Source organism: Micropterus salmoides, unplaced genomic scaffold (genome assembly GCF_014851395.1).
Source record: "Micropterus salmoides isolate LMB-PRFRI ecotype aquatic unplaced genomic scaffold, ASM1485139v1 Ms_hic_scaffold_4, whole genome shotgun sequence".
Classification (NCBI taxonomy): domain Eukaryota; kingdom Metazoa; phylum Chordata; class Actinopteri; order Centrarchiformes; family Centrarchidae; genus Micropterus; species Micropterus salmoides.
The window spans coordinates 31,334,451-31,352,716 of NW_024043372.1; the positions used below are offsets into that span (position 1 = coordinate 31,334,451).

At 42.5% G+C, this 18,266-nt stretch overlaps 1 protein-coding gene across 1 annotated transcript in view; it reads left to right on the top strand.

Annotated features, from left to right (window-relative positions):
• The first annotated feature begins 17,548 nt into the window (after positions 1-17,548).
• Positions 17,549-18,266, top strand: part of LOC119885897 (cadherin-4-like) — a 12,342-nt gene continuing 11,624 nt past the window's right edge. Inside the window, exon 1 of the mRNA XM_038696216.1 lies at positions 17,549-17,695. Within this exon, the coding sequence (XP_038552144.1) occupies positions 17,549-17,695 (147 nt within the window). The remainder of the gene's footprint in view (positions 17,696-18,266) is intronic.

The window sequence follows — 18,266 nt, forward strand, 5'->3', positions numbered from 1 at the left end:
CTCATAAGAAAGTACTGACACAATCTGATGAAATATTTGTTTTTCTTCTGGTTTAACTGCATTCCATTCATGTGAGAACACTCCTTCCATGTAACGATGCAATGGCAAATGAGATGTGTGAGTGAGCGCGGAGGATAAATGTATCCAGGATGTCAGTGCTGGCTTAAGATAGGGGGAAGCAGCATGAATCTCATTACAAGGGCCCCAGGACCTGCCCCTGCAGCAAAGTGTATCACTCTGAGCGACTTTAAATTGGTGTCCAATGAAGTAGGAATTTATCCTTCGCCCTGTTCTGGTTCTCTGAGGCGGTTTGGACTGTAATCTTCAGAAGCTGCAGCTTTGATTTTTGGTATCCATATATATTTGTCGTGGATTGGTTTCCATACAGCTGAGGTCATTTTATAGTTGGAAAGCAATGCATCTGCAGAGGTAAATATTTGCTCTTTTGTTACTCTAGAGATGACTGATTATTCATTTTAGGCTATATTGAATGTCTATGTAGAAAAGTACAGGAAATTCTATAGTCAGACTTGTTCAGTGGGTTGGGATCTGATTGTGAGTGTTCATTTTAACTTCAATGAAATACATACTTATATGATCACCATGTACAAGAATATGAGCAGAAGGTCATGGTCTTGGCAGTGCTTCATGGAACGTAAGTAGCAGAGGCCTCACTGAGACTTTAGCTTGCGCTGCTGCTGGTGTGGTGGGAGTGGTTTTTTGTGTCTGAACAGCAAGAGGCATAGTCACTCTCATTCTGCCTGACAGTAGCATTGGCAGGGGAACTATGGCCTCCCAAAATAAAATTACCATTCCTCTGTTACCTGTTATATGCATTTTAGATAAAATAGGATCCCTTTATGCTGTGCAAGCCTATTTACATAAAAGACTGATTGTTGATGCAAGTATTACGGTAACATGTAAAATATTCTTAAATAAACTGCACTTGTCAGAGTTGGTTGCTACTAATGTACATTATTTAGTGTAATTGCTTTGACACCAGTCAATGTTTGCTGTAAATTTGTGACCCCTACAGGCAGATTGAGGTACTGAACCTTAAGGGTTCTCCCCAAATTGCTGTATCCTCCATTTAGTTTTTCAGTCGACACAGCACACTCAAGCAGTGCATTATGCAGGCTTTTGGTTTGAGCCTTGTACATCTGTCTGAGAATGGTTACTTATCTTTGCAATTTAGTTGTGCTTCAAAAATGCTGATAAAAGGATTTTGTTGTTGTCCACATTATGAGACGAGTTAAAGAGCTGCTGAGCTAATCAACTAACTCGAGCTAATCGCTAGCGTAGGCTGCTTTCAAAATTAACACAGTTAACTCAACGTGCTGACGTATTGCGGTAAGCGTGTCGACTCATTTCCGTTTCCGGTGCTTGTGTGTTGGTACCGTGTTGTGCTGCTCTCGCTAAATAACAGTTACATTTGTTAGATTACAGCGGCCAACTGTTCGCTAAACACTTATTCTTTACAGTAATTTTGCCTAAGCACTCACAGTTCTTTCCATCTTTTAGTGACTGCTGTTCAATCTCATAGTTGTTCTAAAGTTTTGGTAACTGACGCTACAGTACTTTAGCTTAGCCGTTAGCGACTTTAGCTTAGCAGCTAGCGATGGCTTCTCCTTCTCCCTCTCTCTCTCCTACTTTCTCCTGCTCGGTGTGTCAGATGTTTAGTTACTCCTCTGCCTCCTTTAGCGGTAATGGTACATGTAATAAGTGTAGTTTATTTATAGACATGGAGGCGAGGCTCAGTGAGTTAGAAGTCCGGCTCCGCACCTGGTAGATCAGTCTTTAGCTACTGTAGCTAGCCAGTCCCCGGTAGTCGGTGCGGAACGGCCTGAGTTAGCCTCTGGTAGCCGTCCTCCGGCATCCCCTGTGCAGCCAGGAAAGGGGGGCTGGGTGACTGTCCGAAGGAGGAATAGTAAGCATTCAAAGTCCACGGGGCATCATCAACCTGTTCACGTTTCTAACAGATTTTCCCCACTCAGCGACACACCCGCTGAGAAACCAACTCTGATCATTGGCAGCTCCATTTTGAGAAACGTGAATTTAGCGAAGCCAGCGGCCATAGTTAAGTGCATCCCTGGGGCCAGAGCGGGCGACATTGAGTCTTATTTGAAACTGCTGGCTAAGGATAAACGTAAATACAGTAAGATTGTTATTCACGTCGGCGGTAATGACTCCCGGTTACGCCAATCGGAGGTCACTAAGATTAATGTTGAGTCGGTGTGTACATATGCAAAAACAATGTCGGACACCGTAGTTTTCTCTGGACCCCTGCCAAATCTGACCAGTGATGACATGTATAGCCGCATGTCGTCATTCCGCCGCTGGTTGTCGAGGTGGTGTCCAGCAAACGATGTGGGCTTTGTTGATCATTGGCAGACTTTCTGGGGAAGACCTGGTCTGATCCGGAGAGACGGCATCCATCCCACTTGGGAAGGAGCAGCTCTCATTTCTAGAAATCTGGCCAAGTTTATTAGTGGACCAAATCCATGACAACCCAGAGTTGAGACCAGGAGGCAGAGTCGCAGTTTAACACACTTCTCTGCCCTTCTTTTTCAGCAGTTACCCACCCAAAACCCTACGCAGAGTCGCAGTCTAACACACTTCTCTGCTCCTCCATTTCAGGAGTTACTTAGTGAAAACCCTATAGTGACGGTGTCTGTCCCCCGACCATCGAAATTATTTAAAAAGGTAAACAGAAGAGGAGCTGTGCATAAAAACCTTATAAAAATTAAAACCAAAAGAGCAATAGTGCAAACAAATAGGAGAGTTAAATGTGGACTCTTAAACATCAGATCTCTCTCTTCTAAAGGTGTACTAGTAAATGAACTAATATCAGATTATGATATTGATTTATTTGGTCTTACTGAAACCTGGCTGGGTGATGGAGAATATGTTAGCCTAAATGAATCCACCCCTCCCAGTCATATTAATACTCACATTCCTCGAGGCACAGGCCGAGGAGGTGGAGTTGCAGCTATCTTCGACTCTAGCCTATTAATCAGCTCTAAACCTAAACTAAACTATAACTCATTTGAAAGTCTTGTTCTTAGTCTTTCGCACCCAAGTTGGAAATCACTGCAACCAATTCTTTTTGTTATAGTGTACCGAGCACCTGGCCCGTATTCTGAATTCTTATCTGAATTTGCAGAGTTTTTGTCAACTTTAGTCCTTAAAACGGACAAAGTTATTATTGTAGGGGATTTTAATATTCATGTAGATGTTGAGAATGACAGCTTCAGTACTGCGTTTATCTCTTGTTAGATTCCATCGGCTTCTCTCAGAGTGTTCATGAACCGACTCACTGTTTTAACCACACCCTGACCTTGTTTTGGTGTATGGTATTGAAATTGAACATTTAGTGGTGTTCCCACAGAATCCCTCTTTATCCGACCACTGTTTGATAACTTTTGAGTTTGTATTGCTGAACTACTCGCCATTGGGCAAAAATTTCTATACAAGATGTCTGTCTGATAGTGCTATAGCTAAATTTAAGGATGCGATTCCATCAGCTCTAAATACATTATCTAGTCACAAAGTAACGGAGGACTCCTATGCTAATTTCAGTCCCTCCCAAATCGATCATCTTGTTGATAGTGCTGCTGGCTCGCTGCGAATGACACTCGACTCTGTAGCCCCTCTAAAAAAGAAAATACTAAAACAAAGACGGTTAGCTCCATGGTATAATACTGAAACTCGCAAATTAAAGCAAATATCACGGAAACTTGAGAGGAATTGGCGTTCCACCAAAGTGGAAAATTCTCGTTTAATTTGGCAAGATAGTCTTAAAACTTATAGGAAGGCCCTCCGTAATGCCAGAGCAGCGTACTACTCGTCATTAATAGAGGAAAATAGGAACAACCCCAGGTTTCTTTTCAGCACTGTAGCCAGGCTGACAGAGAGTCACAGCTCTATTGAGCCAAGTATTCCCATAGCTCTCAGTAGTTACGACTTCATGAGCTTCTTTAATGATAAAATTCTAGCTATTAGAGACAAAATTCACCAAGACCTGCCCTCAACTGGCACCGACTTATCTCTAACTCAGGAACCTTAGAAACAGCTGTAGAACCAGATACATGTTTAGACTGTTTTGCTTCCCTCAATCTTTACCAACTAACTTCAATAATTTCTTCATCTAAACCATCAACCTGCCTCTTAGACCCCATCCCGACTAGGCTGCTTAAAGATGTTTTACCCTTAGTCAGCACCTCTATACTAGATATGATCAATCTATCTTTATCAACAGGCTATGTACCACAGTACTTTAAAGTAGCTGTAATTAAACCTCTTCTGAAAAAGCCCAAACTTGATCCGGATGTTTTATCAAACTATAGACCTATATCTAACCTTCCATTTCTCTCTAAGGTTCTGGAGAAAGCAGTTGCTAAACAGCTGTGTGACTTTCTACAGAGCAATAGTTTATTTGAGGATTTTCAGTCAGGATTTAGAGCTCATCATAGCACAGAGACAGCACTGGTGAAAATTACTAATGACCTCCTTATTGCATCAGACAAAGGACTTGTCTCTGTACTGGTTTTATTAGATCTTAGTGCTGCATTTGATACCATTGACCATCAGATCCTATTGCAGAGACTGGAATATTTCATTGGCATTAAAGGAACCGCTCTAAGCTGGTTTAAGTCCTATTTATCAGATCGATTTCAGTTTGTACATGTTAACGATGAGTCCTCCATGCACGCCAAAGTTACTCATGGAGTTCCTCAAGGATCTGTCCTTGGACCAATCCTCTTCACTTTATATATGCTTCCTTTAGGCAATATTATCAGGAAACATTCCATAAGCTTTCATTGTTATGCAGATGATACTCAGTTATATCTATCGATCAAGCCAGATGAAACTCATCAGTTAGCTAAACTTCAAATGTGCCTTCAGGATGTTAAAACCTGGATGAGCTGTAATTTTCTATGTTAAACTCAGATAAAACTGAAGTTATTGTTCTGGGGCCTAAGCACCTCCGTGACGCATTATCTAAAGATATAGTTTCCCTGGATGGCATCGCCTTGGCCTCCAGCACCACTGTGAGGAATCTTGGAGTTATCTTTGATCAGGACATGTCGTTTAAGTCCACATTAAGCAAATTTCAAGGACCGCCTTTTTTCACCTACGTAATATTGCGAAAATCAGGAACATCCTGTCTAAAAATGATGCAGAAAAACTAGTCCATGCATTTGTTACTTCTAGGCTGGATTACTGCAATTCCTTATTATCAGGCTGCTCGAAAAAGTCCATTAAGACTCTTCAGCTGATCCAGAATGCTGCAGCACGTGTTCTGACAGGAACCAGGAAAAGAGATCACATTTCTCCTGTTTTAGCTTCTTTGCATTGGCTTCCAGTAAAATCCAGAATAGAATTTAAAATCATTCTTCTTACCTACAAAGCTCTTAATGGTCAGGCACCATCTTATCTTAAAGAGCTCATAGTACCTTACTACCCCACCAGAGCACTGCGCTCCCAGAATGCAGGGTTACTTGTGGTTCCTAGAGTCTCCAAAAGTAGACTAGGAGCCAGAGCGTTCAGCTATCAAGCTCCTCTCCTGTGGAACCAGGTTCCAGTTTGGGTTCAGGAGGCAGACACCATCTCCACATTTAAGAGTAGGCTTAAGACTTTCCTCTTTGATAAAGCTTATAGTTAGGGCTGGCTCAGGTAGTCCTGAACCATCCCTTAGTTATGCTGCTATAGGCCTAGACTGCCGGGGGATTTCCCATGATGCACTGAGCTCCTCTCTCCTCTACTTTCTCTCCCTCTGTATGCAACCTTATCCCATTATTGCATGTTACTAACACAACTTCTCCCCTTTCTGGTAGTCTTGTGCTTTCTCGTCCCTCTCCTCTCTCCTCCTATCACTTCCTGCAGGTTTTCTGGCTCTGGAGCTGTGGAGTCTGGATCTGTGGCTGCGGGTCGCCTGCTGCCCCGTGTTCCTGCTCGACACCCTCTACTGCAACGACTATTGTGCTAGTCTTATTGTTATTATAATCATTAACATTACGATGGTTACCATTAACACTATTATAAATATCTGTACCATTTTTCATTTAGTTTATAGCAACATTACCTTCGCTGTCTGTACCTCTGTGTGTATATTGTGTAGGCTGCCTCCCTCCTCTCTCTCCCTTACATCCCTCTCTCTCTCTCTCTCTTTCTCTCTCTCTCTCTCTTTCACTCTCTCTCTCTCTTTCTCTCTCTCTCTCTCTCTCACCCCAACCGGTCGAGGCAGATGGCCGCCCACCCTGAGCCATGGTTCTGCTCGAGGTTTCTGCCTCTTAAAAGGAAGTTTTTCCTTGCCTCTGTCGCCTAGTGCTTGCTCTTGGTGGGAACTGTTGGGCTTCTGTAAATATCATCACAGAGTACGGTCTAGACCTGCTCTTTTATGAAAAGCGCTGTGAGATAACTGTTGTTGTGATTTGGCGCTATATAAATAAAATTGAATTGAATTGAAACATATGGTAGCCGGTCTGTAGAAGTTACACAGATGATGTTGTTCATTTGTGATATAACTGTACTTTATCATGTGAGTCACTGAACTCACCCCAGGAATCCCACAGACAATCACATAGTTGTGTGAACTCCACCATGGTCCCAGCTGCATCTATGATTGGTCAGTGACCTTTGACCTATGAGATCACCTCACTGATAAAAGTTGCAGCATGATGCAACATCGTTCTTTTCCTCTTGGCTGTCTCTCTCTCCTCGCCTCGCTTCTCAGCTCTTCTTCTGGAACCTGGACACCGGACCACCCGACTGTTAGCTTTTGATCAATAAAAATTGACATGTTTTTCATTGAGGTTTTCTTGTTGTGATCATTGTTAAGTGAGATTATGTAACCATGCTCAGCCACACTAAATTATTGTTGCATGCTAACTAACTCTTTTAACTCGGCACCGTTAACCGTCACTTAGATCACATACATAGCTTCTATTCAGCCTTTACACAACCACACACATGCAGGAAGAAACCTAAAAGTTCCTGCTGCACATTCTTTCGTCTGATCACGTGTGTCCGTGCAGATCCATGTAGATACTTCCACAGATCCTTCAACCAATTAGCTATTAATTGTAATCTTGTTATAGTTTTCTTTGTTATCAATTTAAATATTAATCAAAGGACAAATTAATAGTTTAGTATATTTCATGAGACTGAATTAGGTAAAAAAAAAAAAGGTTAAAAAATTATTTATTAAAGGGGCTATATGTAAGTTTTTGATTTTAATAAATAAAATTTTCATTGCCTTATGTCAGTGGGCTCAAAACTCACTTAGAAATGAAGCCCACGCCTGTTTTCTCCGTTGCGTGCATCAGCCACTATTCTGCTTTTAATGTGAGGTCTCCGGGTCGGATTCAGCCCTGTGCACGCTCCCTGGCCTCTCTCAGACTACAGCGACAACACGGCAGCTAACGACATGCAGTCCACTAACACCATAAAACAACCGGCTCACAGCAAAACACAGGCTCCATGTAAGGATACAAAACAACAACAAAGGTTTATGTGCTGAAAACCATAAGACCAAACAGGTTCAGATGATGTCGAGTAAGAACAAAGTGAACATTAGCAAAGCTGGAGAAACACAGGGAAAGCCATGTTAGCTCACCGGCTAACGCCGAGTAGTTGCTAATGTTGTCCGGTTGTCCTAAAGTTATATCGCTTTCCACATGTTACTATCCTGTGTACCACTGTTGATTTAGCCTGCAAGAAAGGATGTAACGGCAAAAAGCAAATGTGGAGCGATTTGTTTAGCCTATAGTGATGCAGCCAGGAGCAGCCAGCTACAGTACGCTCGGACCTGCCCCTGTTTGCTTTGTAACATTCAGTTTATGTTTATTGTGGTTTTACCAATAGATACATAGATAGATACTCAGATACATAGCTTCCCCACCTCTCAGTCGCTGTAACTAACATGACCGACATAACATAAAACACTGCAACAAAACAGTCACAACAACCCAGAGGAAGAGCCATCCACTATCACTTGTTACAGTAAAGTTACTTGCTGCGGTCTAACTTTTATAAAGTGTGACACAATCTCGTTATAATATTCATTCCAGCTCACTAACCGTTTCATTATCATCCAATACATGTAGCTGTGCTGACATTGCAGAGTCTCCGGAGACAGATTCACAGATAGTAAAAATAGTACTGAATACTGAAAGCAGCAGATGAGCTAACGCTGTAGCATGTCGGCTAAATGTAGTAAATGTACCGAGATCATGTAATGAGCATGGATTAGTTCAACCTGCAGCTGATAAAACTATTACTGTTACGTTGCAGTGGGAGTTTACCTGAGTTTCCAGCTCTGTCTGTTCTCCCTGTCTCTCTATAGCCGCTGTCACTCTGCCTTTTTCGGGAGTATTGTGCCAATATGCGGCTGGCTGCACTGAATTAAAGGTATGGCACCGGTGTTGATCTGCCTCTGAGACGGGAACGTTTAAGTCACAGAGCCTGAACATGTCTGGAGAAAAGCCACAGCCTGCATGCTGGTGTTCCTGCATTTATTGTGGTATTTGTATATGAAAGTGGTTGCATTTCGGATTATGCTCGCTCATGAGTTCAAGTGAGCACAAGTACGAGCACACACCTGGTTGCAATCTTAGAACCGCACCGCTATTGGCCGCTGGAAACTTCATTGTGCCCCTTTAATTATTAAATAATAGTAGTACTATTATAGTAGTAGTAATAATCATTATTAACAACATTATTATATTATTTAATGTAAATATTGATGCCCAACAACATGAAGAACAGCCTACTGAATTTTGTGTTTGCTATCTGTCTAGGTATGCAGTATGTGCGGATTGATCCTAAAGTATCGATATTTCTGATACCAACGTTTCCTGCTCTAGGATCGATACTCATATAAAAGGATCGATATCTAAACTCAGTAATTTGGAGTGAGTGTGTTTTATCATAAGTATCTTACTGTCACCAGGATGGTCTAACTACTCAGTTGATAGGAACTACTTTTCCTTCCGCCTGTCAATGTCATGCTTGCGCTAAGGCTCTGTGATGGAGCTTCTTTGAAGTGAGCCGCTGCAGCCCTTTACATTTCCCGCGATTGAATACTGACTATGGCGACTGTAAAAGCAGTCACGTCTGGCTGTATTTAGCTGTGAAGGTAATAATGTTGCTCTGTGTGATGTGTGTGCAAAGACAGTGAAATACTTTGGCAACACTGCAAACTTCGCTAAACATCTGAGATTAAGTCAAAATAATGTGATGTTATGAAGCACAGTTCTGAGCAGGATATTTTCATTATAATTAAAGAATTTGATGTTTTGTCATTATGCAGCTATTATTTTGAATTGGTAAGGCTACAGCCTACTCCTTATTTCTCTCATAAATACAGAAACGTGGGGAGGTGACATTAAACTAGAAATAAAATATGTAAAAAGTATTGGTATTGGTATCGGCAATACCAGCTTGGGTATTACTTGGTATTGGATCGGATAGGAATTAAGTGGTATCGCACATCACTAGTATGCAGTATGACACATCTGTGAGGGCAGACTAGTACTTTTACAAAGTGAAAAGTAGTTAATTATTTAAAACCAGCACCTAACCACCAGAATGAATGCAGCTGCTAAAGCCAGTCAGGTTAAACAAACAAGGTCAATTGAATTGGGTTTCAATAAGGTATTGACATCGGGTAGAGACTTTGTTGAACAATAATGCAATCACCAAACCGTGACATCCCATGATGCATTGTTGCCAGCCAGATGGAAAAACTGACAGGACCTAAATGCAAAAGAAGAAACATCATGCAAATAGGGGATTGTGTTCATTACTTGACATAATATTGAACGTGGATTCTTAAAAACATTCTCAATGAACTTCTCACACAGTGAAATACAGTACATAGACCACTTATATGCCCCATCTTATGAGCAGTACACAGACCATGCATAAAAAATGGATTTGCTATGGATATTTTCAGGGTCACTCTGTTGGTCCATAATCTCATTTGGAGAGAATGAAATAAACATATCCGTGGGAATTGGACACAGTTAATTCTAAAGGGTGCAAATTGATTTTCTGTAGAGCTAGGAATGGAGAGCAGTTGTGCAGCATGAAGATACTCCAGTGATGAAAACTTCTCTCTGGAGTTTTTTTTCCCTTTCTTTATCAGGCAGCTTACAGCAGAGAATTCTAAGGAACTTTAGTTCTTGAAATTAATGAATGAATGCTCTCTTTCTGCATCGACTCGAGTGAAGTTTGAAAGTCATAATTACATCAGCATTTATTTTATCGCTGATCTTGGCTCCAGCCTTGCATTAAAGCAATGAAAATGTGATTGGAGAATATCCTGTTCTGTTTTTCTGTAAAAGGACATTTGTTTTTTATAGTTACTTGCAAGAATATCCTGTAAATGTGCAGCAGGTGAAGGGGACAAATCAATGTGACCAAATCAAAATTTTGCTGCTGAAAAGGCTCCACACTAAAAACACATCCAGCTGAAAGACTTTGTGTAATTTGTAGCATTCAAATCTGCTTTGTGAGATGTTTTCAAAGGGTGGGCTGTTTTCAAAGGGATGCGTCTCGTGTTTCAACAACGTGCCACTGAAATTTCCACCACGCCAAAACCCACTATCCACAGACCAGCAACCATTGTGTTGATTTCACTTCCCTCGACAACATGAAGATGCATTCCCTCACCATCAGCACTGCATCTCAAACTTATCAGCAATTATTAGAACCATTGAAGGAAGGCTGCTATGGCAACTGAATATGCACTTCTCTCACCACAAGGGCAATGGCTTATTCTTTATCGAGATGTAAATGTGTACGGCAAGATGTGAGGTACGGGTTCTTTGTTTTTTTAATTACAAGTTTCCATGTAGTTTGTTTCCATGGTTACTAATCATATGGCTCATAAAAATCTAGTCAAAGATTAGACTGAAGCTATGGTATATTCAAGGATTGTTTGCCTCTCTATCCATCCATCTGTTACAAGTTACTCTATTAAACAGAGCTCGATTAAAGTTCTCATATTCATCTTTTCTTTAGATTTACCATTTCTTGATAAAATTGTATATGAATAGTTTTATGTAAACTCTGAGCTTTCAAAGTCTGCCATTTGTGATGCTAACCCCCCCGAGAAGCACTTATGCTGGTTTCCTAAGTTGCTGGAATCAATAGTAATTCAGCAGAAGCCAGAGGTAAGAGAGTTAATTATCTCAATGTTCTCAGGTATAATTGAACAGATGTGTTTTAAATTGGTCATCTCACCATTGCAGTGCCAGTGGTAATATCCTCCCACACTGGTATGCTCTGCAATGCAGAAACCAAAAGACAGGATAGAGGAGAGAGAGATAGAATTACTGTACAGTCTTCATGAAATACAATTCAGCTGCAGCACACAACAGTCCACCCCAGAGACTGCTGGAAAGGCAATTAACCTTTGACCTCTCTGAAACACTAGCCATACGCTGCCTTGCACTTGCTAGCTTAAAACTTTTAACCTTACAGGACCTTGATTTGCAGCACTTTGGGCCTGTTTTGAATTGAGTTAGCACAGCCTTGTCATACATCATTTATACCCTGAGCGTGCTTTGCTGGGTACCCTGTGGTCTCAGCACCACCACAGTTCTCATCTGTGTGGGCCCCTCCAGCCACAGGCTGCTGCTGGTGATAAGAAGATGGCAGGGCCGGCCCTGATGAGTGGCATCTTCCCGCCATCACTTCTCCCATTTCATTTCCCTGCTTTAGAGAGGAGACATCAGGATGCAATGGCCTCAGGCTGTTACCTCCACTCTGCTTCCATGATTCACTCTCAGGCCAGTCTCTCTCTCTCTTTCTCTCTCTCTTTGGGATTTTGGGTTTACAGGTTATATTAAATATCATTATTAGGGGTCCAAGCCCGAGTGGGGCTAGGGTACCCAGAACCAGCGGTGCTGAGAACCCTATTGAAATCGTTCCATTTTTTAAATTATTTTCATTCTTCCATACATTAAAATTGATACTGCAGCCTAGACAGTAAGTGATGTGAAACTCACATGGTAGGCACATGACCCTACACATACCTAAGGCGCAAAAATTCACACACTTCCACAACTAGGGGGCGCTACAAGCAAGGGAAACTTGTTTGGGCTTGGAACTCCCGCATACGAAGGCGCAAATCAAAAAACTTATACCCACGCATTCGGGGGACTGAGCTGAATCTCGTGGTATAGAAACATTTCTGCCTATAATTTCTTTCAGCAAAATCGCGAACACTGAAAAACTTACTTTAATTAACTCCTCCAATCGGCACCAAACTTGGCACAGGTGATCTCTGGCTGATGCTAGGGCTGTGCAATATGACAAAATTCATATCCCGACATTGGTCATTTCTTCTGCTATAGCTAACATCACCACAACAGCATGTCTTGGTGAACTACAAAGTAAGCTGAATGTCCCTGAGCAATTGCCTAATTTATCTCCTAAAATATACTACACTATCAATTAGGAACCTAATTTACCATCAGTAGCTAATACGTTAATTTGGAGTTCTACACATAAGAGGTTTTTATTCAACAGAAAGAAACAATACACAAGATGAAACCTAACTACAATGTACTAAACTAAAGAACAAAGGGATGTATATAAGATTAACATTACTAACATCAATTTAGCGGTGGCTGAGAACTACAGTTACAATAATAATCTCACATTAACCAACAATAAAACCTCAATGAAAAACACATAAAAACATACATTTACAAGCTAACAGTACTATGTTAGCCAAGTATCATTACAGTGTTAAGCTATTATAGTGATGTTATACACAGTTATTTCACCAGTCTGTAGAGGAAGAGAAGTCGCTTAGGTGTACTAGTTGTTAGCTTGAGATTCCGTTGTGGGTTGGCCAGGCGGGGAAGAATTGTGGTTCTGTTGCAGTCTGAGGTTTTGTTGATCAGGGGATATCATGGGTCATAGGTCCGACTGACCAATTATAGCTGAAAGGTGTGATGTCATAGAGGATCGTGGGAGTTCAATGTCTCAAAGGTTTAGGACACACAAATGAACAAATTCGTCTGTGAGGCCCTCATAGTCTCAACATTATGCACACTGCCTCTCTCCAACACGACAGACAATGGCTGCTCAGAAATCTCCAGGTTTATATGAGCAAATAAAACCTGTTCCCCTGTCCTCACTCAGATACTCACAACACCTATGAGTCATGGGCCACTAATGAAAACTCAATCAATAAGGCAGCCCACGGGTCACACAATACCAAGGGACAATCCAAGCACCATACCTGATTGCTTTGTGACTGGTAGCTGCTGTGATAGTTGAACTGTGTTCATACAGTGCTCGTTTTGCACTTTGGTAGGAATTGTGTATTTGCATAGTTGTGTGTATAGTTTTTGGTTTCTATGTGCATGTGTTCTATGTGTTTCTATGTTTTAGTACTGGTTTGTATTATTTTCTATGTGGTCTTTCAGTTTTGCAAACAAATCAATACAAAACAAACAAAAAATCTAAAGAGGAAAGAACTTAAGTAAAATACAAGAAAAGTCGAGCCTTGTATGTTAACTGGCTGTCTAGCTTTGCACAAGAGAACACTTTGTAAGGGCAGCACACATGTCAGCCTCATTTCCAATCGCAGGTAGCTTGCTTCCTCTGCCCACAAGTGGCCAAAAAATCACAAACATCCAGAGCAATCCATTGAAATTCACCAGTCACCCTGTGCTCTATGCCACCCCCACATGTTAGTGAAGGCAGCCTAACCATATATGGAGGGATTAGTGAATCAGAATAAAAAATTAAAAGTCTAAATTGAAAACTGAAAATCTAAATCAAAAATGCATTTGGTATTAAGGATTGGTCGTTTAGTATTTAGGATTGGGCATTTGGGCATTCAGGCATTTAGGATTGGAACTTTCCCAGAGGAAAACTCTTTTGCTCAGAATAGTCTTTTCTTTAACTCTTGAGAAAACACTAAGATCTCAATAGCATATCTTTTTGAGATCACTCCAATCTGAATTGTTGCTCCTAAAACTTAGGAGAAAAGGATGAGATGAAGAGAGATTGACATTTTGAGACCAAAGGTCCTTGCACACTGAGTCCAAAATTTTCGTATAAGTTTTTTCGTATCCGTCATCCTAATAAATCATTACACACAGAAACCTTGCACACTGAGTCCGATACGTTTTAATAAATCCGTTGCGAAAAAATACTCAAAACAATACAATATGGAGTCTTCAAGCAATGAGGATGACTTTGTTGTAGTCTCTCTTCTTAAAAAAAGAAAAATAAATAGGACATTTTGGGTCCATCCAATTTTGAGATTGCATAAAGAGCAAGGAGAGTTCCACCTCCTTATCAAGGAGCTGCGGGATTATCCCGATCGATTGAGAGTGTACTTTAGCATGTCAGTGGGTCAGTTTGATGCTTTGCTAGCGATACTGGAGCCACATATTAAAAAGAAGACCTCAAATTTCCGCGAACCACTTCATCCTGAACAGAGGCTGGCAGTATGTCTTAAGTAACACACACACACAGAAAATTGTGCCATCGGAAAAGTTCGCACCAGGCACTGAAACCAGCATATAATTTACAGCATACAACACTGTGCTATAATAATATTTGTATATTTATAGATATCTGAGCACAGGGGACTCATTCACCACCATCGCCAGCAGTTTTAGGTTGGGAATGAGCACTGTTGGGATGATTGTGAGGGAAACCTGTGACCAAATCTGGCTGTAGCTCAAGGACACCTATATGCCAACTCCAACAGAGGACATCTGGAAAAACACAGCAAGGAGGTTCAGTGAAAGGTGAAACTTCCCTAATTGTACTGGAGCTCTCGATGGAAAGCATGTCAAGATCGAGGCCCCTGCAAACACAGGTTCCCTCTTTTTTAATTATAAAGGCACCTTTTCCATTGTCCTCCTCGCATTAGTGGATGCCGATTACCGTTTCCTGGCCATTGATGTGGGCAGCTATGGTGGGAACAGCGACGGAGGCATTTTCACACATTCTGCGCTGGGACGGGCGCTCCACCCTGAATGTTCCACCCCCAGTAGAGCTACCGTCTGCGCCTGAATTTGGGAAGGTGAACCACGTTATTGTGGCAGACGAGGCCTTTGCCATGAAACCATATCTGCTCCGACCCTATGGTGGAAAGCACCTTGAAGAGGACAAGCGCATCTTCAACCTCCGCCTGTCAAGAGCTCGCCGCATCTCAAAAAATGCGTTCGACATTCTGACCCAAAGATTCAGGTTTAACAAAAGGCCAATGGAGGTGAACCCTGACCTGGCAGACAGCATCGTCAAGGCAACCTGCATCTTATGCAACTACCTGCGCCATGAAGTAGTGGGACAAGCCGGCCAAGATGACAGCTTTGAGTTTGAGGATGCTGGCAACACGTGTCTACAGGAGTTTCAGAGGCCAAGGGGTAACCGGGCATCTGAAGAGGCTCTCCACATTAGAGATACATTAAGAAAATATTTTGTATCACCTGCTGGCGAGGTACCATGGCAGTACAACCGTGTGCGCCATGGACTTATAGACAGTCAGTCACACTGTAGACCTCCGTCGTGCGTAATGGCTGAGCTGGCTTATTGTGTAATTCGCGCGTGCAGTGCTTGCACCTTCTTGAACACACTTATATTTTAGATATATTATACACTCTATTAAAATATAAATATTAGTGTAGGCCAATATGCCAGCTCAGCTATTACGCACGACTGAGGTGTCCGACACGCTGTTTAACATGAAAAAATTTGTAACGGCAATTAAACTCTGTTCTGCCTGCCCTTCAGGTTCAGTTGGGTTGCGGAAATTGCTGGTCTTCTCCACGCACACATTTACAATGTAGTTATTAAGTTATTATTAACAATTAGTAACATTATTACTACCACTACTTTTATTGTTATTGTTATTATTATTTATATTACAACTCTGAACCCCAAATTGTTATGCACATTATAGACTATTACGCCATGTTGTAAAGTTTATACATTTTTATATTTTGTACATAGTGTTATATACATACAATATTCATATATCATACATATAAAGAAAAACAACAAAATACCAATAAATGACTCGTTTCTGTTTATTTTCCATTCAAAAGAACTTTCTGCCCAGAAGATTAGAAACTAAATTCACAGAAAAAAGTTGTTCTGCATATAAAAAATAACATCAACAATAAGTTAAACTAGAATTTTACATTAATAACCTCTTAAGCCCTATTTACACTGGAATAATACATTGGTAATAATATAGATTGAAACTGATTATCTTAAATGGTTGTGAAAAGATTATTTATAACTATTAACATTTAAACAAGTAGCCTAGAACAACTATAAATCACAGAGAACGGTAAGTTGGATCTTGGGAAAACTGCTGATAAGAAACCCCTCCAAATGATGCAGTTCCTGCTTTTATTTTTAAATAGGACAATTTCTCTGGGGCTAGTCTCCTCATGGAGGGAGCCAAGCTGGAGAGAAAGGCTGACACCTCATCTGTTTGCAGGTCCTGCCAGGCCTGACGCTGCAGTCGCTCTGCCTCTCTCTCCTTCTCTCTCATTTCTTCCCTTGCTTCTCTCTACTGACAGTACCTCGCTAGGGTGTCCTCATTCTCTGCCTGCGTCTTTCTACGTTTCGCACCGCGGCTACCAGAAGAAGTTGCGCTGCCCTCACTCTCTGGCCACCACTACACTGTCGCTCCTTCTCTGCCTGCGTCCTCTCATTCTCTCTATTCCATTATCCTCCTCCTCCTCTCTTCTCATCCACCTGGATATTACCATCTGACCTGTTGAACGTAGGTTGAAATGAAATGATACATTGCACGCTGCACGCGTCAACTTTCTGTGGTGCATTCTGAACAAGCCAACATTACCTTCTCCTTGCCAAGGAATTTTGCAAGAACAACATTGCGTCCCTGTTTGGGACGAAGTTAACGTTAGCACTACTCAGTAGTTACAAATGGATGAATTACGTTAGCAACAAGCTATTGTTTAGCTAACTTGAGCACAATAATATACGATCTTTTGTAGGCTTCACTCTTTATTTAAGCCAGTACCTACCATCCTCTTTTCCAAGTTGTTCCGCAATCATCTACCACAACCGGTCTTTGTATTCCGCACTTTCTTTATGATAAAGTGCTTTGTGCTGCGAGACGAAATCAGCTTGTCAGTCCCGCTGCCCGGCTTTGCGTAGACACGGCGCGTCCTCCTCGGGGTCAAAGTGTCCCGCGATGCGGTTGTACAGGTAGGGCAACCGCTCGGCCCACCTGTCCCACAGGGTCTGACCGCGGCGAGTTTGTCCGCGGCGCGTCTGGCGGCTGGTTCGCGGTCGTTGAATTGCAGCAGCATCGAGTACGCGTAAAAGACCTTGAGGGCATCGTGGCCCGGAATACGGCCCGCCCGCTCTCGGCGTACCACAGGCTGGCCGCCGCCTCGCCAGGACCTGTACACGCCGGCCAAGATGAGCAGCCCGACGTAGGCGCGCAGGTCGGTCTCATCCATGCCCTTCCACCAGCCTATCGTGTCCGTATTTTCGACGACCGGCTTCCAGGTTAGTCATCTCCAAAATGAGCTTCTCGATTGTGGGCGTGAACAACAGGCGGAACGTGGAGACGGTGTCGCGGGCGAGGGACGCGGCGTACGGGGTGGGTCCCGGGGTGGTGGCTGCGGTGGCTGCCGACGGTGCTGATGCTGCCGACGGTCTTGATGCTGCGGTGCTGTAGTCGTCATTGCGTCTTCTTGCTGAGGTAATACTGCTACTTTGCTCGGGCAGCTGCGGTCATTATTTTTGTTGTTGTGTTTTTTCCAATGGTCCCCGTGACCCCCCCGAGTAGTTCCGAAGGAGGGAGTGGTCGGTTTGACCACTCGGCGCTGGGGAAGCTGCGGTCATCATGTTTGTTCAGTTTCAGCGCAAGGGCGCTACTTATTCAGCGAGTATGTTCCGAGGGGAGCGAGGGGCCGTTTTGGAGGTGGTGGCTGAGAGCCGTGGCGACTCAACATCAACTGGCCACAGGAGGAGCAGACACACAGGCTAGTGGTAAGCTTGATGAAAGGTTTTCTTAAGCACACGCGCCACCTCCACGCCGGTCTCTGCCATTCTTTCCTGATTTACATGATGAACTGAGTAAATCATGGGGCAGACCCTTCTCTACACGGCTTTCCACACCCCGATTACTGAACTACAGTAATGTGATGGGGTTAGGGACCGTGGTTATGGGAGGATGCCTCAGGTGGAGGATGCGCTTGCGAGCTATCTCTCCCCTCGACTTGCGTCCTCCCTGGAGA